The sequence below is a fragment of the Erythrolamprus reginae genome, chromosome 3, assembly GCF_031021105.1.
Source record: "Erythrolamprus reginae isolate rEryReg1 chromosome 3, rEryReg1.hap1, whole genome shotgun sequence".
Taxonomy (NCBI): Eukaryota; Metazoa; Chordata; class Lepidosauria; order Squamata; family Dipsadidae; genus Erythrolamprus; species Erythrolamprus reginae.
Window position 1 is genome coordinate 128,954,253 of NC_091952.1, and position 27,799 is coordinate 128,982,051.

At 40.4% G+C, this 27,799-nt stretch overlaps 1 protein-coding gene across 1 annotated transcript in view; it reads left to right on the forward strand.

Moving 5' to 3' along the window:
* Window positions 1-27,799, forward strand: part of COL24A1 (collagen type XXIV alpha 1 chain) — a 173,138-nt gene that overhangs the window by 119,600 nt on the left and 25,739 nt on the right. The window contains exons 36-46 of the mRNA XM_070746621.1: window positions 803-856; window positions 9,439-9,546; window positions 15,711-15,764; window positions 17,010-17,117; window positions 19,202-19,255; window positions 20,724-20,777; window positions 22,825-22,881; window positions 23,619-23,672; window positions 24,457-24,510; window positions 24,645-24,698; window positions 27,199-27,252. Coding sequence (XP_070602722.1) covers window positions 803-856; window positions 9,439-9,546; window positions 15,711-15,764; window positions 17,010-17,117; window positions 19,202-19,255; window positions 20,724-20,777; window positions 22,825-22,881; window positions 23,619-23,672; window positions 24,457-24,510; window positions 24,645-24,698; window positions 27,199-27,252 — 705 coding nt within the window. The remainder of the gene's footprint in view (window positions 1-802; window positions 857-9,438; window positions 9,547-15,710; window positions 15,765-17,009; window positions 17,118-19,201; window positions 19,256-20,723; window positions 20,778-22,824; window positions 22,882-23,618; window positions 23,673-24,456; window positions 24,511-24,644; window positions 24,699-27,198; window positions 27,253-27,799) is intronic.

Sequence of the window (27,799 nt, forward strand, 5' to 3'; positions counted from 1 at the left end):
AATAATATGATATTCTAATGTGAACTGAGTTTATAAATAATACATACAGTAACAACTACCCACTAGATAATATAATGGAAGCCAACTAAGAGATATTTGAGTATATCTGTGGTTTATTGTCATGAAACTAATCAACTCCAGAATGCTAAACTGTTTTAGAAAGGTGAAAAGAATATTTGCTTGCATGAAGATACTCCTTTTCAAATCAAACTTATGCATTTAAAAGTATGAGGTAGTGCTATAGAAATGTACCATTTATTTAGTGTCTGTTAAGCCCTTCTTTTAAAGTTGAAATCCAGTTTATCTTCCTGTACCTTTCTGTACAGACATTCACTCCAATATCAGGAAGCCTAAATCTACATCTCCCTGTCATGCAGCATTCATTCTGGTTGTTTGTTCAGTGCAGCTTGGTTTATATCACTTTCAGATAACTTCTTGCTTATGACAGCTGCTGTGTCCTTCAGTATTAAAACAGAACCATGTTTAAATTGAGAAAAAAGCTAATCATGAATCATTGCAAATGCATGCATTTCAGCATCTCAGTATATTTGGAAGGGCCAGAGTGACCAAGGGTAAAGAAAAAGAAATATCTGTGACAGTAACAACATCTAGTACTATCCAACAAATCCTTGTATACTGGTCCTATATGTGATTTCAAACACCACTAATAAAACTGCTGTATCTTTCACTGTTTTACTCTGATCTATTTGCTGCTTTGCTGAGATAATGTACTTTTGCTTGAGTTTGAATACACAAGATTTTTTGGTAATAATAGCATTTTGATATTTCTTCTGAAACTTAGGGTATTCGAGGATCACCAGGAGAAGATGGTGTTCAAGGAAAAGATGGATTAAAGGTACTTTTTAAAATCAGAATTTACACTTACATGAGGGGAAAAAAGCATTTTATTCTGATTCCTAAATTTAAATTATCTTTTAAAGTCAGTGCATAACATTTCTGCTGCATTGGCATTGCATGTTCTCAGGTTCTCATATTATGGAATATATTTAAAATAGTCTGTGGATTTATTGATAGTATATTTCTTGTAGAAACACTCAAATTGAATTCAGCTTCTGGTTGGATAAAACTAAACCATAGAGAAGTGATTTGTCACTATGTTCCTCTAAGACAGTGGTTCTCCACTGCTTCTGGAAGGAGAGTCCAGGATGGTTAACCCTCAATCCTATTGGTAGAGACTGAGTTATAAATTAATAAATTAACATGTTAATTAGGCACCGCCCCTTGCCTGCCCCCAAGGGCTCAGTTTCAAAAACTCAGTCTTTGGAGAGACATATGAGTTTGTTGTGTAGTAAAAGTATTTAGAATAAAGTTAATTACATGTGTAAATTCTTTGATTAACCTGTTTTCTTTGTCTTTCTTGTTTTTCAGGAACTGCCAGACAGGACGGGGTCTTTGCCCTCCGTGGGCAACACCCCCATCATTTTCCCCCGGGAAACCTCTTCCCTCAGCGGGTACAGTTTTATGAAGGGGGTTTTCAGCCATGGGTCACTGGCCTCCGTGGCCAGACCCGGCTGCAGCCGAAGGTGAGGGGGTCCGTCCCCCTCACTGGGAGGCTGAAGGGGAGTCGCCCAGAGAGATCTTTCTCCCCTCAACAGAAGAAAAGCGGAGGAAATCGAGGCGGCTCAGCAAGAATGACAGCCGATTCTGGCCATATGTTCGGCGGCAGAGGAAAAGGCCTCCTAAGCCGCTGCCGAAGCCGCCGCCGCCGAGCCGCCGCCGAAGCCGCCGCCGCCGAAGCCGCCGCCGCTGCCGAGCATATTGCCGGCTTATTTGTTTTACGCGCGCGCGCACTCGGGGCACAGTCCCCTGGGATTGCCGGTGGAATAACTCCTTTGTGCCAGGGAGGATGTCGCGGCGGCTGGCCTTACTGTGGCTCGGGGACCTAAGGTTTCTCCTGAAAGCCAGTTTCCTCACTGATGGGGCAAGGGCGACGCATATTACCGCCCCATTTACTCGCGGCCGCCATTTTGGGGCAGGCAACGGTTGCACCCGTTTAGGCGGGAAACCACCCCCCCCTCCGTCCTTTGGGCCTTCATAGGCCTGTCAGTGACGTATTATCGCCTGAGGGGGCGGAGCGACGAGCAAGGTCTCGTCAGCAGTAGGCAGCCATTTTTTTGCTGCATTCTGTGGAAAAGCTTCGTGTATATCACATAGGCAAGCACTCGGCTGTTTTCTTCTAATTCATTGAGTTTGATCGGTTCTGTGAGTACCATGGATCAATTAACAGTTGGTGGGGAGCAAGCAGTGTCATCAGCCCCTCCCCCCAAGGCTAAGGACAAGGGGAAATCTAAGCCCAAGTCTTCTCAGGGCCCATCCACTTCAGCATTCAGGGAGGCTGAAAAACGTATCCTGGCGTTGGAGCAACGTTTGGAGTCAGCTCTCCACGCTCCTTCTCTAGCCTCTGGAAGGTCTCCAAGCCCTGCACCATTACCAGGGCACTTGACTCCCAATTCTGTGGCTCCAGAGGGTTTCCTACCGGGAAGGGATTGGTCCCCAGATCGCCAGGCCATCCAGCAGGCTCATCATCCCCTGAGTGGGCCAAGTTCTGCAACTTTATCCAGGCCTCTGTGGGGTTTTTCACCCCAAGCCAAGGCAGGGCCTTCAGCTACATTCACCCCTACTGCTGCTGGGCTCAGATCTCAGCCTAGTACTTGGCAGGACCTGTCACCAGCTGTCCAAGAATTGGTTAATAATGCCTATTCACAAGGCATAGCAACAGGGGTGCAGCAATGTCATCAACAGCCAGATCAATCTCAAAAACGGAATTTGTGGTCTGCACCGCCCCTTTCAGGTATGGGGTTATCAGAGGAACCATCCTGGCAGGAGGGTAGTGAAAAGGACTACGACTTCTCTGACGATGAGACTTTACCTGAGCAACCAACTATTCCAGGACTCTTTAAACCCGCCTTGTTTCGCACACTGCTACACAAGGCCAAACAAGCGGTGGACCTGCCGGGGATCGCAAAGCCCGCAGAGACACCCAGATCAACTACATTGCTCAAAGAACCTCAGCCTGAAACAGACCACATTCCGGCATCAGATATTTTTATTCAAAACGCAAAAAGGCCATGGCAACATCCAGCGGCTGCTCAAGGCCCATCAATGCTGGAACGCAAGCTGTATTCATTTGATGAAGAGGTGGAGAATCTTCTTCAGTTTCCCCCAATTGATCATCCAGTGGTAAATCTGGTGTCAAATGCCATGGTTCCAGCGGAATCGGGGGACAATTTGAAGCCGGAAGACAGGAAGGCAGAGATCCTCATAAGGAAGTCACATTCCATGTCCGGCTGGGCATTTCGGGCAGCGGCCGCTGCTTCTTTTTTCAATCGAGCGTCCATCGTTTGGATTGAGGAAATGATGTCCCGCCTTGGACCGGAGGATGGCAGGATGCGGCAGGACTTAAGTAAGCTGTTGGCCGCAGCGGAGTTCTCGGCGGATGCCACTCTCCACTCTGCAAAATTTTCAGCAAGGGGGATGTCCACCAACTTGTCCTCAAGACGTTTATTGTGGCTTAGGAGCTGGCCAGCTGACACTAAGTCGAAGTGGCGCCTGGCTTCCTCTCCCTTCCGCGGAGCTGATCTGTTTGGAGAAGTTCTCGATAAGGTCCTTGTCGAGGATAAGGACAAACGGAAGGTCCTGCCCAGGTCCAACAGACGGCAGGACAGGAGGTCTACGCCTTACAACAGGACAATTCTTCCGGAACAGGTCAGACCCAGAGGCCATATTCTCAGGGACGTTTCACCCAAGCCTCTTCCTTTCGGAATGACCGGGCCGGCTTCCAGGATAGAACCAGAGGCTATCAGCAGGCTCGACGCCCTTTTAGAGGTACAAGCCAGAGAGGCTTCAAGCGCCCCAAATGACTTCGCCAGCAATCAACCGCTAGGGGGGAAGCTTCGCCTCTACAGTGCCTACTGGCGTGCCACTTCCTCGGACAGGTGGGCAATAGCCACGGTGTCTGGAGGCCTAAGGTTGGAGTTCCTTCAGCCCCCACCCAACCGTTTCCTCCAGTGCCCGACACCAAGGAATACAACCAAAAAGAGGGAACTGTTTCAAGAAATACAACATCTGTTGCATATTCACGCTATAGAGCCGGTTCCACAGCACGCCAGGGGGACCGGTTTCTATTCCATGATCTTCACAGTTCCAAAGTCGTCGGGAGGTTGCCGTTTGATCCTGAATTTGAAGCAGTTAAATCTGTACATTCTGTACAGGAAATTCAGGATGCATTCGTTGCAAACCATCCTAGCGGCAGTCCGCCCCCAGGACCTTTTAACATCACTGGACCTGAAGGAGGCGTACCTGCATGTGCCAATTTACCCACCTCACCGAAGGTTTCTGCGTTTCTGCGTCGAAGGCGTCCATTATCAGTACAAGGCCATGCCATTCGGCCTCTCATCGGCGCCAAGAACCTTCACCAAACTGTTGGATGTCATCACGGCGAGCCTACGTGCACAATCAGTGCGCCTGATGGCCTATTTGGACGATATTGTGATCCTGTCCAAATCTCAGGCCCAGGCCCAGCAGGATCTCGCCCTAACGATGAGGACCTTGACGGAGCACGGCTTCACCATCAATGTGCCCAAGAGCCAGTTGATTCCATCTACCACGCTCCTACACCTGGGCTCCATCATCGACACGACCTCATGTACGGTGTACCTTTCCCAAGACAGGCGGAAGAACATCATTTCGCTCATTTCCTCCCTTCAGAGGGACAGGAAGTCGTCCATGGCCTTCTTGTCCAAGGTTCTAGGAACTCTGGTCTCCTGCATAGGGATCATTCCATGGGCCAGACACCACATCCGAAGCCTTCAATGGTTTCTACTACCGGCACAGAAGGTCAGGACAAGCCATTCCAATGTGCGAGTCCGCCTGCCAAGGGATGTCAAAGATTCCCTGGCATGGTGGGCCTCCCCAGCCTTGTACCGAGGGCTGTCGTTTCGCACTCACGACTTACTCACACTGACGACGGATGCCAGCTTATCGGGTTGGGGAGCGCATATCGGTCAACAATGCGCACAAGGACTATGGTCCACGGAGGACCTCAACCCGGTGAACATCAATCTTTTAGAACTAAGGGCAGTCTTTCTGGCACTCCAACACTTCACCCTTCTAGTACAGAACAAACATGTATTAGTCTTGACGGACAATGTCGCGACCAAAGCCTACCTCAACCATCAGGGGGGTACCAGGTCACGACGCCTCATGCAGGAGGCTTCAGCCCTCTTCACCTGGGCCGAGAGGAATCTGCAATCGTTATCAGCAGAGCATATCGCAGGAGTGGACAACACTCAGGCCGATTGGCTGAGCAGAACCACGCTCGACCCAACGGAATGGAAGCTGGACTCGCAACTGTTCCAGATGATCACGGAGCGCTTCGGCACGCCTCTGGTGGACATGTTCGCAACGCACAACAATGCGCAACTCCCCAGATACTATACCTGCTACCCCTCGCACAATGCGGAGGGGGTCGATGCCTTAATTTCCAGTTGGCCACAGGGTCTCCTCTATGCCTACCCGCCGACAAAGATTCTGCAAAGGGTCGTCAACAAGATTTTGCAGGAGAAGGCAGAAGTGATTCTGGTGGCCCCGTACTGGCCGCGCAGACCGTGGTTTTCGGACCTAGTGTCCCTCTCAGTCTCCCCGCCATGGAGGATTCCGGACACGAGAATATCCCTCAGCCAAGGATCAGTTCAACATCCGGAACCCCAGTGGTTCCAGTTGACCGTCTGGAGATTGAGCGGGGCAGATTGAGAGAACATAACTTGCCTGATGACATTATTTCAACAATGCAGGCAGCTAGGAGGCCATCTACCTCAAGAATATACCAGGCTACCTGGTCGGCCTTCTGTAAATTCTGTCAGGAGAACAGCATGGACTTGGAGTCAGCTTCAGTGTTACAGGTATTGGGGTTCCTCCAGGCAGGTTTGAAGCGGGGTTTAGCTCCGAATACCCTCAGGAGGCAGGTCGCAGCTCTGTCAACTGTTATTAGAACGGGAGAGTTTAGGTCCTTATCTTTCCATCCTTGGATAAAGGACTTTCTTAAAGGTGCTGCGAATACTAATCCCCCAACAATTCATCGCTTCCCATCATGGGACCTTTCGTTAGTGCTAAAGGCATTGACCGGTCCACCATTTGAACCATTAAGGTCCATAGCACTTAGGCTCCTTACTATTAAAACGGCCTTCTTGGTCGCGATTACATCGGCTAGAAGGGTTTCGGACATATCAGCCCTCTCTATACGTCCAGATCTTTGTATATTTTACCCTGACAGACTGGTTTTAAGGCTAGATCCAACATTTATACCTAAAATCAATTCCCTGTTTCACAGGAAACAAGAGATAGTGTTACCTGACTTTTGTACGCATGGGAACCATCCGTTAGAGCTCCGGTGGCACAAACTGGATGTCAGGAGAGCGGTCAAGATATATATTAGAAGGACAGAGTCATTTAGACGGTCTGAAAGGTTGTTCATCTCTTTCTCACAGACTAAATCGGGGCTTGGGGTTTCTCCCAGGTCAATCAGTCGTTGGATCCGAGAGTGTATTGCTGAGGCTTACGGAACTACCCCTCACACTCTCCCTCAAGGGATTACTGCTCATTCCACTCGCAGCGCGGCCACATCAGCAGCCTGGAGGACGCAGGCTTCGGCTGAGGACATATGCCGGGCAGCAACGTGGACTGCTCCTTCTACATTTATCCGGCATTATAAACTGGACATGTACGCCTCAGCTGAGGCTTCGTTTGGGAGAAGGGTTTTGCAGAGGGTTTGTTCTTCTACTGTTGATCCCTGAATCTGCACTCTCCCACCCTTGGACTAGAACTGGGGTATATCCCATCCTGGACTCTCCTTCCAGAAGCAGTGGAGAAGAACCGTTGTACCTACCTGAACGGTCTTCTCGATGCTCTGGAAGGAGAGTCCAGACCCGCCCAAGCAATCGTTTGATTCAAGGGATTGGGTTTGCAGTTTTTAGCTGGTTGTGTTTGATAAGGGTTCAATAAAATTGTGTTGAATTATAATGACTTCGTTTTTTGAAACTGAGCCCTTGGGGGCAGGCAAGGGGCGGTGCCTAATTAACATGTTAATTTATTAATTTATAACTCAGTCTCTACCAATAGGATTGAGGGTTAACCATCCTGGACTCTCCTTCCAGAGCATCGAGAAGACCGTTCAGGTAGGTACAACGGTTCTTCTCAACCTTTCTAATGCCACGACCTCTTAATACAGTTCCTCATGTTGTGGTGCCCGCCCCCCAACCATAAGTCTAGCCCCAATTCTCCAAACAGAGATTTAAGCTGATTGGCAGGCAGGTAAGAGGGACACCCTCACTGTAAACATCTGATTGATTGGATTGTAAAAAATATATTCCAAAGCGCCAGAATAGAAGCTTTAGTTCCTAACACCATGGGAAATTTGTCTTTTCCAATGGTCTTAGGCAACCCCTGTGAAATGATCGTTTGACCCCCAAAGGGGTCCCAACCCCCAGGTTAAGAACCACTGCTCTAAGATGTTTTTGAACTTCCTAATCTATTTTATGGGCCCATTCAGCTAATAACCACACCCAACCCTATTCAGTTTCTGAGCCCAGGCTAGTTCTGTATCCTATTATGAAACAGCTAAAAGATAAAGATGTGTCGCTATACCTGGAAACAAATTAAAATAAGTTTATGAAAAACTTACATAAAGTAAATTATACCTCACTTGGAAAAAGGAAGATAAGGTCTACAAATCATTGTTTCAGTATTTCTAGCAAGTAATAGGATCTCTATAGGTTTTCAGGAGGAAATTTAAAGATACTGTCCACAAATCAAATTATTTTTCATAAACTTACTTTTATTTGCTTTTCTTTCTTACATGGGTAGGTAAAAAAATTCAGGATAGCAAAACTTTACAAATTACCCATAGGTGGCTTTTTTAAATTAAGGCAAGCTTAAATAATGAACCCAGCTTTAAGATGAACTTTATTGTTTAGGAACCATGAGCTATAATCCTTGATGCCTTATGAAACTCACCCATCCTGATTTTTAACAGTTTTTGTGAAGTGCGCAGGCTTTATGCATGAATGGGCTGTTCATGTTCTCCTGAATCTTCTTGTCTTAATTTAAAATGACACATCTGCGCTGGAGTTTGTAGGCAGGGTTCAGGGTTAAAACACCTCGCTATGGGTGGGAGAAATCCTGCATGTGAATACACAGACAACTGTTCAAAAGACTATTTTAACAGGTAAATGGAAATAAACTTAAGGCAGGTTTGTCTGAGTTTATTTTCAGCTAGGAATTTTGGGAGATGAAATCCAAATAACTTCAAGTGGCTGAAGTTGAGAAACACTGGGTTAAAGGGTAATGGTTTCACCCAAATATTTTCCACATTCCACAGTAGTGCCCTGTCTTTATTTTGACAGCTAATAGACTTCCAGAACGTCTTTTAAAATCCAGACTAGTTGGTATTTTCAAAACTTAAGGTACTTATTTGTTTCCAACAACTTGCCAAATCCCAAAAACTATAAGAAAGTCCCTGAAACTCACATGTTGTAATAACTTTTTTATTTGCTTTCCCACCTATAAAGAATCCTATCCTATCCTACTCTGCCCTACCCGATCCTACCCTACCCTATTCAATCCTGTCTTACACTATCCTATTTTATGCTTTTAGATTGGATTTGTCTCTATAAGCAGATTCCCCCCCCCTCTTTTATTTTATTAATTGGAGGTGATTTTGCTATTACCAAAACCCCACAGAATAATATTTTAAAAATCATGGCCTTATAAATAAATTAAACATTAAATTAAAAGTTGTTTAAAGTGACCTTCATCAGAACTTTCATGGCCCAAGGTGCTACTCTAGCCAACTTCTTGCTTTTTGAAACGTAAGAAAAGAAAAGGCAGAAAAGCATTCTTTTCATTTTCTAATTTATCCTCTAGTCGCCTACAAGTTCCATTATTTATTTGTACTGTATTGTATTGCATTTCCTTCCCTAACATTATTAAACTTCTACCACATAAGATATTCCTAGAGCATTGCACCTATTTCTTTCCTAACATTTTAAGTTACCTGAGCTGTTTATGTGCAAATTAGCTACCTATTGACAGTTTTGAAGCATTTTGGAAAAAGGCTTTTGCAATCAAAGGTACAGCAAAACTAAAGAACATTTTGCAGATACATTATATGGAAATGGTGTTTTTGATGTCATGCTTTTTATATATATACATATTAGTTCTTATCGGAGAGGGGCAGCATACAAATCTAATAAATTATTATTATTATTATTATTATTATTATTATTATTATTATTATTATTATTATCCCTATTCTAGACCTATCCAAAGAAAACATTTTAACAAGCCTTTGTTGCATAATTGTAATATTCAATAATTTAATGCCATCCTACTTGATGCTTTTTATTTATATCTATGCTTTAGGGCAGTTTAGGAGACCCTGGCCTTCCTGGAGAAGATGGTGAAAAAGGAAAAATAGGAATTCCAGGTCTTACTGGCCCTCCAGGTGAACCTGGAATCAGAGGCATTCCAGTAAGTAAATTCAAAAATTTTTATAGGTTTCACAGAAATATAAACCCAATTGTTCTGAAGAATCTTAGATTTAATATTTTGCCCAGCTGCGTCCCAAAGTTCATAAATAAATGTACACTGTACATAAGCTGTGAAGTCAATTGCGCTACTAAATTGATGCCACAGTACTTATAGGAATATATCACATAATATGGTCACTATGAAAGTTGCAGCGTTATCTGGAAGAATGAAATTGGAGAAATAAATCATGATCTGAATAATACAAAAATATTTTTCACGACAAAAGATAATGGAAAAAGATATTTGAAACATTACATTCAAGTAAACGCCACCCTTACCCAGAGAAAATTGTCCTTAAAAGATTTGAAAGGCATGACTAATACTATGAATTCTGATTCCAGTTGAACTCTGTCTTTGGATGGGGTTCTCTCTTCAAACAGCAATGAATAATTTTATTTTCTGGCATAGTAGTAAGAACATGGAATGGATTATTTTCAACACTTATATAGGTCATATAATGATTTGAGATATAAAACAGGAGCATTCATATTGCTGTTCCAGTTTTCTTGGTTTTGCATTTCTGATTGAATCTGTCACACTCAACATATGCATGGAATCTGATGTAGGCAGACAAATGAAGTGTTAGGCCTCAAAATTTTAAGTAGGGCTTTAAATGGGTTTTTAAAAGTCTTGAACTGATTGTTTTATCATATCTCCTCCAGGCAATTTTTGGCCTTCACAATAAGGATTTTTCTTTATGTAAGAAGCATTAGTGAGATCATCCAAGGACATGGGGTGAGGTTTCATTAATATGCCGATGATACCCAGCTGTACATCTCCACCCCATGTCTAGTCAACGAAGCAGTGGAAGTGATGTGCCAGTGCCTGGAGGCTGTTGGGGTCTGGATGGGTGTCAACAGACTCAAACTCAACCCTGATAAGATGGAGTGGCTGTGGGTTTTGCCTCCCAAGGACAATTCCATCTGTCCATCCATCACCCTGAGGGGGGGATTATTGACCCCCTCGGAGAGGGTTCGCAACTTGGGCGTCCTCCTCGATCCACAGCTGACATTAGAGCACCATCTTTCGGCTATGACGAGGGGGGCGTTTGCCCAGGTTCACCTGGTGCACCAGTTGCAGCCCTATTTGGATCGGGAGTCACTGCTCACAGTCACTCATGCCCTCATCACCTCGAGGTTCGACTACTGTAACGCTCTCTACATGGGGCTACCTTTGAAGAGTGTTCGGAAACTCCAGATCGTGCAGAATGCAACTGCGAGAGCAATCATGGGCTTCCCTAGGTATGCCCATGTTACACCAACACTCCGCAATCTGCATTGGTTGCCAATCAGTTTCCGGTCACAATTCAAAGTGTTGGTTATGACCTATAAAGCCCTTCAAGGCACCGGACCAGAATATCTGCGAGACCGCCTTCTGCCGCACGAATCCCAGCAGCCATTTAGGTCTCACAGAGTTGGCCTTCTCCGGGTCCCGTCGACTAAACAATGTCGGCTGGCGGGACCCATGGGGAGAGCCTTCTCTGTGGTGGCCCAACCCTCTGGAACCAGCTCCCCCCAGAGACTAGGATTGCCCCCACCTTCCTTGCCTTTCGTAAACCTCCTTAAAACCCACCTCTGCCGTCAGGCATGGGGGAACTGAGATAGCTCCCCTTGCCTATGTAGTTTTATGTATGGTATGTTGTATGTATGATTTTTAAACAATGGGGTTTTTTAGACTTTTAATGTTAGATTTATTATGATAGACTTTTAATATTAGATTTGTCATTATATACTGTTTTTATCACTGTTGTGAGCTGCCCCGAGTCTGTGGAGAGGGGCGGCATACAAATCTAATAAATAATAATAATAATAATAATTAGTACTTACCGTATTTTTCGAAGTATAAGTAAGATGCAGCGGGGTATAAGATTCATCTTAATTTTGGGGGAGGAAAATAGTGGGGGGGGGATATAACTACCAACTATTTATCTGACTAGTGTCCTTAGTCTGGCCAGCTTCAGCATGTTATTTTATCTCCTGGTTAGGGCTGGAAAAAAATCATCTTCGGAAGGAGTAGCAATGAAAACAAGCCTTCAAAATTTTAGGGCTAGAAAAAAACTTTGGAGTAGCAATGAAAAATTCCTGCAAGCCGGAAAGATTGTTAGCACCTCACTCATTAGGTGAAAAAAAACTTTAGCTGAAAATACCTTTTTTGGAGGGAGTAGCAATGAAAACAAGCCTGTAAGCCGGGAAGACCTGGGAAGATTGTTATCACCTTGTTAGGAAAAAAAAGCTTTGACGAAAACTACATTTGGAGTATAGGATGCACACAAATTTTCAGCCTCTTTTTTTTGGAAAAGGTGCATCTTATAGTCCAAAAAATATGGTATGTCATCATTGTATTATGTTACATAACATGATGCGTAAGTACGCCTTATATTTTCTATTATAAAGAAAAAGCCAGAGTGATTACAAATAATGATTCTGTCTACAAACTGTATCAATTATGGTCCATTTCTAATTTTTGTGAAATATTATTGATTGGTTTGTTGGTTGAAAACATACCTTACCCTTATTCTCAGGGAATAATTTAAAAAACCCAGACACAGGATATATGGAAAATGAAAAACATAGTAAAATTAAATGTGAACAGTAATGATATGAGAAAAGATATATGCACAAACACAGACATTATAAAGGATCAATTCTTAACAATTATGTGCAGCAACAACACCCCCCCCCCCAAAAAAAACCTATCTAAGATAGTATTCAAAATAAAACTTTCCATAATAAAGAATGATGTTGGCTTAAGGGCGTCTTTATACACAAAAAATTGTCTCCTTGATTTGTCTTTTGGTATTATTTTTTGAGAGCTGGTCCATACTATTCCACTATTTCCCAAATGGAAAAATGTTATAAAAATAATGTTATTATAAAAATTATACCTTGGAAACAGGTTTCAGTCCATTCTTAGCCATGGAAGTCATGAGTGTCTTTTGGCCATTTGCCCTTTTTTGTTCTAATCTGGAGAAAAGTCAGGATATAACAAATTAATAGATTTAGGGTTAAATTAAATGAAACACTAGTTAAACAATTAGAAATTGTATCTTAGTGGCTTAAAACATGTTGGAGTTGGGTGAGGAAATCTTCTGGATGTAGATTCAAATAGTGGGTAACCTGTGGTGGGTTTTCAGCAGAGTTGGGTTCCGCCTAGTTCGGATTGGTTTGCCCAAACTGGTAGCAACCTGCTAGTGACGTCACAATGTTATCACCGATCTGGTTTGGTCGGTGTTGGTCTATGGGTGCCGCCATCTTTTTTTGAATTTTTTTTCTTCTGCACAAGTGCAAAATTGAATTTATGGCACTGTGCGTGCATTGCCACCTTGTTTTGGGCATCATCATCCTCATTATTAATATTATTAATATTATTAATATTATTATTATTATTATTATTATTATTATTATTATTATTTTACTTGCGTGTGAAAGGAAGCAAATCGGCAGCGAGGTAACTTAGAACCCACCATTGGTTTTCAGTATAGATAGTCCTCAACTTATGACCAGATTAGCAAATGTTTAAAGTTATGATGGACATCCCACCCCCAATAAAAGCATTTGCAACTAGGATTTGAAGTTCCAATGTTTGCTCTCCTCCCACCATGTCACATGATTGCATTTTGTGTGCTCTGCAACCAGCTTACATTTGCTATTATTTGTGGCATATGTTTTTTAACAGCATTTACTTCTGGTTTCCAACAAAAGCTATCCATAGGAACATAAGAACTTAAGGAGAGCCATGCCGAATCGGTCCAAAGCCCATCGAGTCCAGCATTCTGTGTCACACAGTGGCCCACCAATTGTACATCGCAGACAATGCAATATTCACTTAACGACCCTTACATTCATTTAATGACTGCTGCAAAATATGTTGTAAAACCTAGTTGATCACATAGGTGTCTTGATTTATGATCATCATGACATACAACAGTAAGTCCAGGTTCTATTAGGGCATACGCTAGCTATAGATGACTTATGCCGACTTTGTATTGGGAGACAAAGCAATTGAATGGGACCGCTGTAGGGCCCAAAACTTTTTCCCCTCCCATATTCTTAATAAGCCAAAGTTGTGGTCCAGGAAAAAAATCCTGTATTTTCCATTTGATTTTTAACAACCAGCCTTCTGATTTGTAGCTGTTGAAGTGGTACCTCATCTAATTTGTCAGTAAGTTTGGCTGATATCTCATAACATGACACAGTTTAATAAAAACCAGAAACATTCTGCTGTGCTTTCTTTGAATAAACTATTGCAGAGAAAAACTTTTTTAAAAAAACCACCCTTATCTAGCTGCATACTTTGTTTATTTGTTTATTTATTATTGTAGCAAAGACGTTTAATAGCAGAGTTTTCTTATGAAGCAACTATCAACTCCAACCCAGTCATTAATTGTTTAGAAAAATGGGTCTGCTGGAAACATTTTTATTATTATTATTTTCTGCAGTATTTGTTTTTTCTAACATGACAGTCATTAGTTTTTGTGTGATTAAAAATTATATATAGCCATGAAAATCTTGTGATACGGGTCAGAAATGGAATACAGTTTGAATTGCAAGTAATCGAAAAGTTATCAACATAGCTTTTAAAAATTCCTAAGATGAAATATGAGATTTTCAGTGCGGTTTTTTTACTGTGTGGAATGGATGCTGCCATATGGTTGGGAAAGGGCAGACAAGTATGAATATATTTATTCAGGAAGTATGGATCCAGTTTTAGGCAGTAACTGTTTGGCATTGAGAGAGATCAATTTTATTGGATTCATGGAAATGCAGAAAGACAATAGTCATCTGCTCCTTCAAAGACTACTTTATATTGTTTCAGTGGGAAAGATAAGTAAATCAATCTGGTGTCTATGTACATATGCTCGCATGTGTTTAAAAATGTTCTTCCTAGTTTTGGCTCTACCAAATAATGAGTCAGAATAAAAATAACAAACTCCAACTTTAAAAAGGGCATCTAAAAAGTCTGGGTAAAAAGAAATGTTTCTAAACCTTTCCAACACAGCTTCAGCACTTGATAGTTATAGACTAGATCATGGGTATCAAACTTGACCAAGTCACTGGCCAGATTGTGACATATTGAGATGCGTTTTGCCTTTGAGGAGCCAGGGGGCATGGCCTGCACGTGAGGTATCTGGCCCGCAGGGCACTAGTTTGACAGATCTTACCGCATAAAAGGTGGGGAAAAGATGATCTGAGTGGAATTAGCACTACAGTACTGCAAATAATTGGACAGATTTGCATAGGACTTTATAAGCCACAGTAAGAAGCTTGGAGTAAGCTTAGAAAAACCATTTCAATTTAGAGATGATACTATCGTTTTGGAAGCACCCACTTACCACTGATTCTACTTTCCAAACTATCTTCAAGGATACTCCACCAAAGGGGCCTCAATCACCAACACTGGTCTCTTTGTTCTAGCAAGATAAGCTTATCTCATACCATTGTCTTTGAAGTCTCCCAAGGTATGAACCTGATCTATTACAAGAAGAGTTTCCTGTTCAGATAAGCAATAACTCTCAAACCCTGCAAATCATTCACTTGAATATACATCCATGTTTTCAGATTCGTATTTTCTCTCACTTAGTCCTTTACATCCCAGTGATATGAAGAAGATGATGAGTGGACAACTTCTGGCAAAATGGATTATCTGGACCCTTTCCAGTTAGGATTCTAACTGAGTTAATATACTGATGTTGTATTGTTGCACTTGTCGAAGACTCCGAAAGGCTCAAGAGAAGGATGATGCATCTATCTCTGCCTTTCTAAGATCCCTCAGTAACGTTTGATGCCATTGACCATGATAACCTTCTGGACTGACTTTGGGGGCTTGAAATGGGCAGCATTGTTCTGGAGTGGTTGTTTTTTCTGAGACTCCTTCCAGTTTATGTGAGTGGGGGAAAGAGACCTCTCTAATAGGGGAGGGTATTTAAAGGCTCAACTCTCTCAAGTTCTATTTAATATCTACACAAAACTGACGGATGAAGTTATTCATGAAAAATCTGGCAAGACCAAGTGTCTCATTTTGATAACTCTTCACCTTTAACTCTGGATAGAGTAAATCTACAAATGTTGCATCAGATTTATTTCCCTTTATGTTAACTACTGTAGGGTCCTGAGGGAACTCAAGGAGGTCCAGGTCAAAGGGGTCGTCCAGGAAAGAAAGTAAGTGGTCTTCCTCTTTTATCTTGAATTTGGGCAGAAAACAAATTATTTTACATTAATGATTCAATATTAATAAATGTTATTCATTTTAAGAATAGAGTGGCGTGGTGGCCTAATAGTGAAGACACTCACTTTCATTTGGAAGTTTGAGAATTCAATCTTAGGCAGTAGCAGATGCTTCTCTCTGAGGTGCAAAGAGAAAATATCTGCTACAAAGTCCACATAGGCATCAGGAAGGGCATCCAACTAGTAAATATTCAGCTCCATTCTGTCACCCTGATTCTACCCTGAATTGAGGGATTACAGGGTCGTAAAAAGAAAAAAGTACTAGTTTCAAGAATTTTTTTTTCTTTTTATGACCCTGTAATCCCTTAATTTGGGAAAGAGTTGAGGCAACTGGATGGAGCTGAGCATTTACTTGCCATATTCCTAACACCTACATGGAGTTCGCAGCAGATATTTCTTCTTTGCGCCCTGAAAGAAAAATATCTTCTGCTACCTAGGTTTGAACTCTTAAATTTCTGAGTGTCTTCACCATTAGGCCACCATGCCGCTCGATTTTAAAAATAGAATAACAAATAATTTTTGTTATTGCAGATAGCCTTTGACTTACATTATTCGCTTAACAACAGTTCAAATTAACAATGGCCGCAGAAGGAGTGCTTTGAGACCTGCAAAGCACTTCTGACCATTGCAAAACATTGTATCAATGCTCCCAACCCTCATGGTCAAGTAATTGTGATCTGGATGCCTGGAAACCTGTTCTCACTTATGACTAGTCCACAATCATGTGTTCACCATTTTTAGTCTTCTCTGACAGCTTTCATAGAAAGTCAAGCAAGCTCTATTGCTGCTGCCAAGAACTCCCTCTCGTCGCTGGAGGAAATAACTGCCTGCTGAAGGTGTTCAGTTCCTTCCTTGCTTGCACAGAGCTGAAATCTTGTCTGCTTGTTTGCACATGAAGGATTTTCAGTTTCTGAGTGGAAACACTTGTGCATAGCTTGCATTAGGCCTCCCAGGTCCTACCCCATCCCACCCCAGGGCACCCATTGCTCTTTACCTGATTCTCTGTCCATTTAATAATCCACAAAATTACCCACAACTTTAAGTACCAAGATTGCGGTCATTGAGCACCAGTCATATAATTCCCCAATTAATGGATTCTGGTCTCAGTTGTGATCATAGTAACTACCTATACCTATATTGGTGTAATGTTTTTGTCCATTTTATTCTCCTCCCAAATAGGGAGAAAAGGGTCAACAAGGTTTCCCAGGAGAAATTGGAGCTGTGGGTGAACCTGGAAAGCCTGGGCAAATTGGTCCAAAGGGTTCAAGAGGAACTAGAGGACCAGTGGTTGGTATAGTATTAATTTAAACTTTACAATCCTCTGTAGTTTTATATGAACTTTGATGCAAGTGAAGAGCCTGTTTAAAGCTGACTGGTTTGTCTGGATTTGTGAGTTATCTAAAATTCACAGCATCCATAAAAAACTATCATATATAATTTAACAAGTTATCCCCGTTGATCGCCTTTCTTGATATGTAGACAAAATGGGTGAGAATGCTGAGTAATTTATTTGTAAGTAACAATTTTTATATTATTATCTAGAAGCCACTTTCAAAATCTGTACTGTTAATCTGTACTATTTACTTGCTATATAGTCATCGCAAAAACGGGTGCTTTGCTGGCAACGGAAGTCCGGAGGTAGGGTTTCCCAGCGAAGGGAACCTCAGCAAAATCGCAGCATCACAAAAACACCGAAGTCCAGAGGTGGGGTTTCGAGGACGTCCGTGTTTTTGCGATGCTGGGATTCCCCTGCTGGGATTACCCTGCAGCATCGCAAAAACACGGAAGTCTGGAGGTGGGGTTTCCCATGGAGGGGAGCCTCAGGGGAATCCCAGCAGCGCAAAAATGGGCACTTCAGCTGGCAAAAGGGATAAATTTTGGGCTTGCACGCATTAATCTCTTTTCCATTGATTCCTATGGGAAACATTGTTTCATCTTACGAACTTTTCACCTTACGAACCTCATCCTGGAACCAATTAAGTTCGTAAGACAAGGTATCACTATATCTCTATATGACAGGTTAATTCATTCTATTTATCCATTCTATCTAAACTATATTTGATTTCTTCCTAAGGAACTACAATTTGAAAAGGTCATCCTTAACTTACAACTTGTCACTTAGTGACCAGTCAAAGTTAAGACAAATTTATCCCCAAAATAATCTTATTACCCAGTTCTAAAGTTCTAACTTTCCCCCTCCCCCGCAGTTACATTAATGCATTTGGGGCATTCAGCAATTTACCCACATTTTCTTATTTACTAAATTTATATGCCACCAATCTCACTATCCAAAGTGACTCTGCATGGCTGTGTCTGTTTGTCCTGCAGTCATATGAACATGATTTATAACATTTTTGCCAAGACCCAGCATTGACTTCCAGTTTTCAGCAAAAACACCCTATAGAAAACATGGCTTCACATAACCACAACATTCAGTTAACAACTGTAATGACCATGGTGATTTGCTTAATGCCTGCTACAAAGAAAAAGATTATAAATCAAGTTGGTCATGTGTTGATCTGCTTTATGACTATCATGATCATAATGGGCAGGTAGCATTATGGTCATATCCAGTGCTATCTTTATATGTATATATGTATGTATGTATGTATGTATGTATGTATGTATGTATGCATATATGTATATATATTTCGTTTCCTTCTATTAACAGCTACTTAAAGTGGTGAGGCTGAAACAGAAAGGCGGATTCTGAGTAGACAATAAAACTTCCTCTCTTGAGTTTACTAACTTGCATTTGCTCACTGTATCTTCTTGTCCTATCACACGATTGACATGTTTCAGGCCTTCAACTGCCCTGATTTTTTTTAAGTCCATGTGGCTCATTTTAGAAAAAAAATCTGAATTTTTTCTCATGGGTTCACTGAAATATTTAAAAGCAGACAAATATTTTACTGGGCTAATTTATTATATGTGCTTCACTTATGTATATATATCAGGATTGTTTATATCTGAAATATTGTATCCTGAAATTGAATGCTTATGTTCAATAGCACATTTTTAGAATTGATTTTTAAACTGGTCATGGATATTTACATGTCTGCATTATTTTATGCACTTTTTTAAGGGACAAAACTATCAGATTTCCCCCTTATATATATGTTATATTCTGATTCAGTTATATTTATTTAATATATTATAAGCTTGTTTTGCATTACTTTTTTAAAAGAATTATTATGATTTTAAGCAGGATTAAGCATATTTCAAATGTATTACTTCCAGTAGGTAATGTGCTTAACTCTATTTCCATGTTTGTGAGTATTTCCAATTAGAAATACTATGTGAACTGATAGCTTGGCTAATAAAATTATTGAAGTATTAAAATGTGTTTATTGCTACTTCTCCTTGTACAGGGACATTTAGGAGCAATGGGAGCAGCAGGAAAACCAGGAATTCCAGGTTATGTGGTATGATACCTTTCTGAAATGTGTTCATTAGTATATCCAGCTATTCTATTAATTTTATGATAATTGTTATCTAATGAATGAAAGCAAATATACATGTCCCAGGATAATGTTGCAAGATCCAAATTGGGTCAGTCCCAAGGACTAGAGTTTTACTTTTCCGAGCTTTCAGACTTGTGCTGGAACCCATCTTCAGGTGCCTTCCTATTGGTTGATTGATGTATTGACAGTCGGCTATTGGCTACTGTTTATTGGTTCCGTATTTCTTAAATTTCTTGAGAGTGCTAAAAAGTCCATACTTTTTCAAGCATCTATGACTTTCAACAGGGATGGTTTCTGGTTTTAATTGCTACTGATTCGCTCAGTGGGGCTGCAGGCAGGCGGGCGCAGTGCTAAAACAAAGTTGTGCATGCACAGAAGCGAAAACCAAGATGGCGCCGCCAATAGCACCACCGAGAGAGCCATTTATTTTATTTTATTTTATTTTATTGTCAAGTATGTATTGGTGGTATACAAAGATATAATATTTATATATACGTTACTAGTAAAAGAGAAACATTAGGATAGGGGACGGAAGGCACTCCGGTGTACTTATGCGCACCCCTTAATTTGGGGGCGTGGCAGGCCTGGCTCACTTCCAGTTCTAGCAACCCAGGCCTCCATGTTACTACTGGTTCTATAGAATTGGTCCGAACCAGAAGGAACCCACCTCTGGCTTTCAACAATTATAAGTGTATTCATTTGAAAATAGCTCTGGATATTATAGATCATGTTATAATTTTTCAGAATATTTCTCAGAAATGTTTAGATTTTTTTTAAACTCTCATCATTATTGGCAAGGGAGCTAGATTTGTCAGGGCCTAGGTGGTGGGACTTTTCTACTGTGGCATCTGTGCTGTGGAATTTTTCTCCACTGAGGTGAGGGTGGCCTCATCTTTTCCGAGTTCCCCAAATCCCTTAAGTCCTGGTTAGGCCAGCAGGCCTAGGTTCTCCAAGGAATGGATGAACTAGTTAGGTGGCTCCATAGTCATTAATATCCTTTTCTCTGATATTTCTTCTTGTTCGGTTTTTTAAATCCTTTTTATGGTTTTAATGTTTTAATAATTAATAATTATGACAGTTTTAAGTATTTATTATTTCATTTTTTGTGCATCCCCAAGTGGCTTTCTTGGTGAGATAGGCAGCTATATAAATTGAATAAGTAAACAGATAAATATAACTATAAAATATCAATAATTTCATGCCAATTGCTCAGTTTCCATCAGCCGCTGGGGGGAAATCTGTCCAGGTAAATTTATTTTCTTTATTAATGAAATGTATTTGTCTCCTGTCTCACCACAAGGCAACTCTGATTATACAAATCATGATTACTTTTTATCACTCTATGCAGAAAAGTATTTTGTTACTTTTCTTTTGTTAGTTGTGTTTTTCTTTTTAACTGCAGATATTGCATGACACATATTTTTCTTAGGGTCACCAAGGTCCACCAGGAGCACTTGGCCCTTCAGGACCCAAAGGAGAGAAAGTAAGGAGAAGATGAAACTGGCATTTTTCTGTTGGCTAGCAACTATGAAGATTCACAGATATTGTCTGTATTGTTGCATGAGCCTTAATTTTTCTCATTTCATTAAAAATACAAACTGAAGAAATCGATAAATTTAATCATTTAATCATTCACTACAGCAGTGGAAGTCTAAAGCTGTCAACTTTATCTGGCTGTGTAGCTACTGCCCATGAAGTCTTAGGAGGGTACCCAACTGCAGGGTGAATAGATTGTTGTCTTTATTTGTCTTGCAAAGTAATAAATAGGCTTGGTCATCAGTATTCAATTTCTCATGATACCCCTGTTGTTAGGTGCTATATTAGTAGAAACTATTACATTTAAACTTTTCTAAATTAAGATTTGTTTGCTTTTTCTCCATTCAATCATGTCAGATTCTCAGAAACTGCTTGGACAAATCCCTCAGTTTTCTGGGCAAGATTTTCAGAACTGATTTGCCATTGACTGCTTCCTAGGGCTGACAGAAAGTGACTGGCACAAGGTCATTTATCTGGTTTCATGCCCAAAGCAAGACTAGAACTCAGGCTCTCCACCACATCAGACTAGCTCTATAACAATACTTTATAATAGCTTTAAAGGGATTTTTCAATATCTTTACACCAGTGATTTTCAATCTGTGGCCCACAGACCCCTGGGGACTGTGATGTTAGATGGGGTCTATGAAGGCTTGAAATTAAGTCTTAAGTCTTGGGGGTCCATAGACATGGTCCATGGACCCAAAAAGGATTTAAAGGGGGTCATGTTCAAGAAAAGGTTGAAAACCACAGTTTTAGACCATATTGCCCTCAAAAGGTAGTACAGTGATCCCTCGATTTTCGCGATCTCGATCTTCGCGAAACGCTATATCGCGATTTTCCCACCCGATGACGTCACTCTCTTCCTTTCTCATCTTTCTTTCTCTCTCTCTTTCTCTATCTTGCTTCTTCCTCTCTCACACTCTCTTCCTCCCTCTCTCATCTCTTTCTTTCCTTCTCTCTCTTTCTATATCTCTCCCCCTCTTGCTCTCGAGCGGCGGGCGGGCGAGTGGCGGGCGGGCGAGCGGCGGGCGGGCGAGCGGCGGATGGGCGAGCGAGCGGCGGGCGGGCGGCGGGCGGGCAGCAGTGAGGAGCCGAAGATCGGGGTTTCCCCTTTGCGTGGGCGGCGGGGAAGACCCAGGGAAGGTTTCTTCGGCCGCCCAGCAGCTGATCTGCTTGGCAGCGCCGCAGCAGCGAGGAGCCATGTTATTTCCAGGTTGCATATGGAATTCCTACCTTTTAAAAACTTCATAAATTTTTATGGATCTTTGATAAGATCCCCACATTAAAAGAGAAAGTGTAGCTTCAAAGAGTGCGGCTTGTTGAAGGGGTGAACATATGAATTTACCTGAACATGTTGACGTTAATGATAAGCAGCTTTACTTGGAAAGCATATGAACTCTGAATCAAAAGTTTGGTTTTTCTGCTTACAAAGATTTAGCATTGGAGACTGAAAGCTAGCATTTAGCTAACTAAAACAGCTGTTGCTGAAAATATTTGTATCTAATGTATAAGGCAATTACAGTATTTTTATTAACCGTCGTTATTTTGTAAGCCAGTTATTTTGGACAGCATATAAATTTCACAAATAAATACAAAATACATTTAATCAATGTTAAAAAAAACCTAAGTTATGACTTTTTTATTAATAGTGTAAATAGATTTTAACATTCTACATCAAAGGACTTGACAAATTATAAAATGTATATTGTTGTATGCTACTGAGAGTAAGTTTCATCAATCTTAATGAGATTTACTTTCAAAAAGACATACTGTACATATAATTGTATTGTAGCTAACTGTTTGTGTAACTTCATAGTTCTTCAAAACAAAGAGTTACGAACTCATTATGTTGAAGATTGCTGTCACAAACTCAACCCATTATATAAATTGCACAATAGTTTATGACATGTATTAAAGAAAGTATGCATAATTTATGTATTTTACAAAAAATAGACTTCATGATTAATAAATGACTGATTTTATTTTCCTTATAGGGTTACCCTGGGGAAGACAGCTCAATGCTAGGACCACCTGGGCCCCTAGGTGAACCAGTAGGTCTTTCTTTAGCCAGAAAATTATAGTCAACATTGTATAAACAGATACAATTTGCATGTATATGCTTGCACTACACCCTATTGATGGAATTCCTGGTTCTTAGACTATGGTTAAGAGGTTAATAGTAATATTAGTTATACACTGGGTTAATTTTCAATCTGGATTGAAAATAATAAAGGAAAACACTGAAGAGATAGGAGCTATCTCACTGATGTAGGAACTAATAAATGCATGGACAGATTTAACTAATCCATTTAAGGTTTTGACCATCCATATGAAAGCATAATAGTACTCTGTATATAAAGATGTTAGACAGCCAAAATATATTGTATGAAATAGTGTGAATCACTTAAGTAGTTGCTTTAACATTCTATGTAAATTCAAATTTTTATTATGAGGAGTCATTTCCTTAAACTTTCTAGCATCTACTGTAAAAACTCTAACCAGTTCTGCTTTACAGTTTGAAATGTTTAGGTTTTAAGCATGAATGATTCAAAACCTAAGTATTTTTAGACAGCACTTTAACTCGTGTGGTTATATATTCTTTCAGCTCTGTAGAACTAATAACAAATTAAATTTCACTGATGCTTTGCAGTGTTTTGGAATTTGCTAACATCTTGTTTTTCCTTCCTTTCTCCCCTGAGATATGATATTTTGTAAAAAAAAAAAATGCAGTAACTGTATTTCAAATGAAATTTTAAACAGTCTGGATTCTTTATGGTTATTTCTCTAGGGTCCGACTGGTGAACGGGGAGAGAGAGGAGAACCTGGTGACATAGGTTACATGGTAAAAATTATTTTGGTGTTTATGTACATGCTACTTGTAGTGAACTTACAGCAACATGACTCTCTTGTACACATATCTGAACATCTCTTAAAAATAAAATCAGGACAAACATTGATTATTTGGGGGGGGAAATGGAAAGCATAAGAACTAATTGTACATAAAAACTAAACCCTAAAGGAAATTCAGGATCAGTTTATCAGAATGAAAACTTGGAAAATAAATAAAAAGATTTGGGCACTGGGAAATAAATAAGGTTAAAACTTCTTTGTTTTTGTTTTGATAACTAATATCATATTCATGTTAGCATCCTACAGAACTTAGACTAGGAACAGGCTTGGATTTCACATCACCCTTACAGCTAAAGAGTGCAGAGAATATGCCACAAAGGGGCTTCCATCCATTTAATAAAAAGCAGCAAGATCTTACAGATACCACAAGGCATCTAGGAGAATAGATTTTAGACTTATAAACAAGCAAAAATGGCATACAAGATTTTTAAGAAGAGTGTGTGTGTGTTTGTGTAAATAGATCTTAACATACTACATCAAAGAATATGTTTATGTGTGTATGTATTTGTAACACCCCCTTTGAATGGCATTATTTGCCTTTTGATTTGTATTTCTACCCTTCTCTTGTAACATAGATATATATATGAAAATTATCTCAGTGAGGTGCTGTTTTCTTGCGCCATCAGTTAATTAAAGCAAGACTTAGCATTTTAGAATTTACACTCTTGAAAGAAATGAAGACTTCCTTAATCAAGAATAGGTTCTCTTGTTTCTAGGGTCACACAGGACTCCCAGGACTTAGAGGTGCTATTGGACAACAAGGGCCCCCAGTAAGTCTTTAATAAATTACATTGTAATTCTGCATCCCCCCCCCCCCCCCAAATGAAAGTGAGAAAATCTGCATTTATCCTCAGGTTAGATATGATACAAACATTATCCATATCACTGTTTTCTTCTCTCAAAGGGTGAGCCAGGTGAACAGGGTGAGCAAGGACCAAAAGGAGAAAGAGGATCTCAAGTAAGTAGAAAGTAGAAAAATTTAGGAAAAAAGTTCAAAATTAAAGTTATTCAATGATTTAAAGCAGCAATCCTCAATCTTTTTGGCTCTGCAGACAGGTGGCGGGAGTAAGAGCAGAGGAAGGGGGAGGGCAGGGAATGTTTTTATGCACATAATCTAACCCTGTGCAAATAAAGCTTTGCACATTTGCCCTGCTAATTGTGTAGCCAGATTCTCTATGGGCCACAGCCCAGTACTCGTCCCCAGCCCAGGGGTTGGAGACCCCTGCTTTTAAAACTATAAATACCATATTTTTCATAGTATAAGACATATCCCTCCCCAAAAAAGAGTCTGAAAATTTGGGTGCATGTAGCTTTTTCGAAACTTTTTTCTAGCCGTAACAAGGCGCTAGCGAGTGAAGTGATCTTCCGCGCTTCGCCTGCTGTTTTCATTGCTTCCTCTCCAAAGATCAGCTGTGCTTTAGAAGCTGTTTTTTATCCCCAACCAGGGGATAAAAAGCATGCACACTCAAAACCAATGAACTTATGCGCTGAAGCTGACCCGATTGAAGAGGCTAGGCAGATGAATACCTGGTAGACAGAAACTAAGGTGCGAATGCTCTGAAAAATATGGCACTTTATTTGTTATTTTTATTGCTATGTTGTAAGTCTATTTTCATCCCAAAAGGGTAGGGTGATATAAACGGTATTGATGAAGCTACTGAGTTCAGCTACATCCAAAATAAGCGGTGATGATGTCAAAATGAAAAAAATGAATTATGGCATCATTTGCATAATAACTCACACACATTCATTTCCCCATGTACTCAAGTTATCTCCATGAATCCATGTGACTGGATAAATAAAAAAGACACCCCTTACCTAGATAGAGCACTGCCACCACATTTTTTTTTGAACTGCCACAGGCTGAATACTATCATCAGTGATATCCTGCTTAGAGCCAGGAAAAGGTATCTAGGAAAGAAGTGCCTAGGTCAGAGTATGGGATGGGGCTGAGCCAACAGAGACAAAACCAGTGGCAATACAGATCAAATGTTAATATTCGAGTGTAGCTAAAGCAAGAAGAAAAGTGAAAAGGATTGACAATGGAAAAATAAGTCTAAGTGCTATTTATTTATTTATTTATTTATTTATTTATTCATTCGATTTCTATGCCACCCTTCTCCTTAGACTCAGAGCGGCCTATAACATGTTAGCAATAGCACTTTTTAACAGAGCCAGCATATTGCCCCCACAATCTGGGTCCTCATTTTACCCACCTTAGAAGGATGGAAGGCTGAGTCAACCTTGAGCTGGTGATGAGATTTGAACCACTGACCTACAGATTTACAGTCAGCTTGTAGTACAGCATTCTACCTGCTGCGCCACCTCGGCTCTTGCTATTGCTAAGCATTATCTGTAATCTTACAAGGCACTGGTGTTCTCTGGATCATGACTACAGTAAATATACACTTGATTCTGTTTGGAGAGAAAATATGGATTGTAGCATAATTCATCTCTGCTTGGTCTATTGGGCAAATTCCAATGAAAAAAATCTAAGCAATTAATTTCTAAATAATACTTCAATTGATTTTTAAGTAATGATACTGTGTTTGCTCTTATAATGACAATTGTACTCTCAAACTCCCACTTTAAACTGACTTTTGCTTCAGTAGAATTGTATTCTGAAGATATGTCACAATCTGAGACTGAAAAAAACACATTTTATTAAGCTGCATGTCTTTATAGCTCAATAGCATGTCTCTCAATAGAAAAATGTTTTGTGGTAAATGGACAAACATCTTAAAGAATATGTAGTCAGTTCATAATCTTGAAGTAGTGCCAAGAATGAACTCCATCATTCCGACCTTAATCATTTTATGGATAGACTGGTGAAAGTAGCACTCTACATGGGGCTATAGATAGCATTCGGAAGCTACAGGTGTTACAGAATGCGGTGACATCGGTAGTTCTTGGGTCCCTAAGAATGGCTCATGTAACACCACTGTTCCATGAACTGCATTGGTTGCCAGTCTACTTTCAAATGCAATTCAAGTGTTGGTAATCACCTTTAAAGCCCCTCATGGTATGGGTCCATGGTATGGGTCTAGGCTACTTGAGGGGCCATCTCATCCCACTGGGATTGGCCATCCCTTCCTCTTATTGGGCTATGGACCCCATTAGCGTAATATTCTGACTGGGGGGATCCAGGAGAAGAGCCTTCTCTGCCCTGTGGGGGATTGTCACAGTGGAGGTGGACGTTTGATTGCTTAACAATGAATCCCACATCCTCCCCATCCTGCTCCCATCCTGTCATCTTTTAATTGGCCTGTGATGTTCTATATTTTATATTACTTCTGTTTTTAGTTTATATAGTTTTATTTTTTATCACTGTAAGTCTCACAGGTCAGATGTGTAGCCTATAAATTTTATAAATAAACAATAAAAAATATGGTGGAAAAATTCAGAATCCTAAGTGATAGATTTTGTTGGTGAGCTCATGAATATTTTGAAATTTATAGGGTGGTACTGGCAAAAAAGGATCAAGTGGTCAGCCCGGGAAACCTGGAATGCCTGTGAGTAAATTGATCAATCAAGTGATTCTACTTTAAGTAGTTACTAATATAGATATAGATATGTTTAGTTTATATTATTTTATTATTAGGAATAGAGAAAAAAATACTATAATCCAATATTATGGCAACTTATATAGTAAAGATGAAATAAAAGAAAAGAAAAGGATGTACAAAAATATCTGCAAGACACAAATATAGAACAGATAGCTGAAATGGAAAAAGAAATTCTAAATGAGGAAATTACAATGTCCGAATCCACAAACAAAAAAATAATAACTCACCAGGTCCAGAAACTATAGTGACTTAATGCATCCAATATATAAATATATATATAGTTTTTGTGATTAATCACTATGCTTTAATTATGTTCAATTTGTAACATGAAAATATATCCTGCATATTAGATATCTACATTATAATTCATAACAGTAGCAAAATTACAGTTATGAAGTAGCAACGAAAATAATGTTATGGTCGAGGATAACCACAACATGAGGAACTGTATTACAGGGTCGCAGAATTAGAAAGGTTGACAACATCTGGTCTA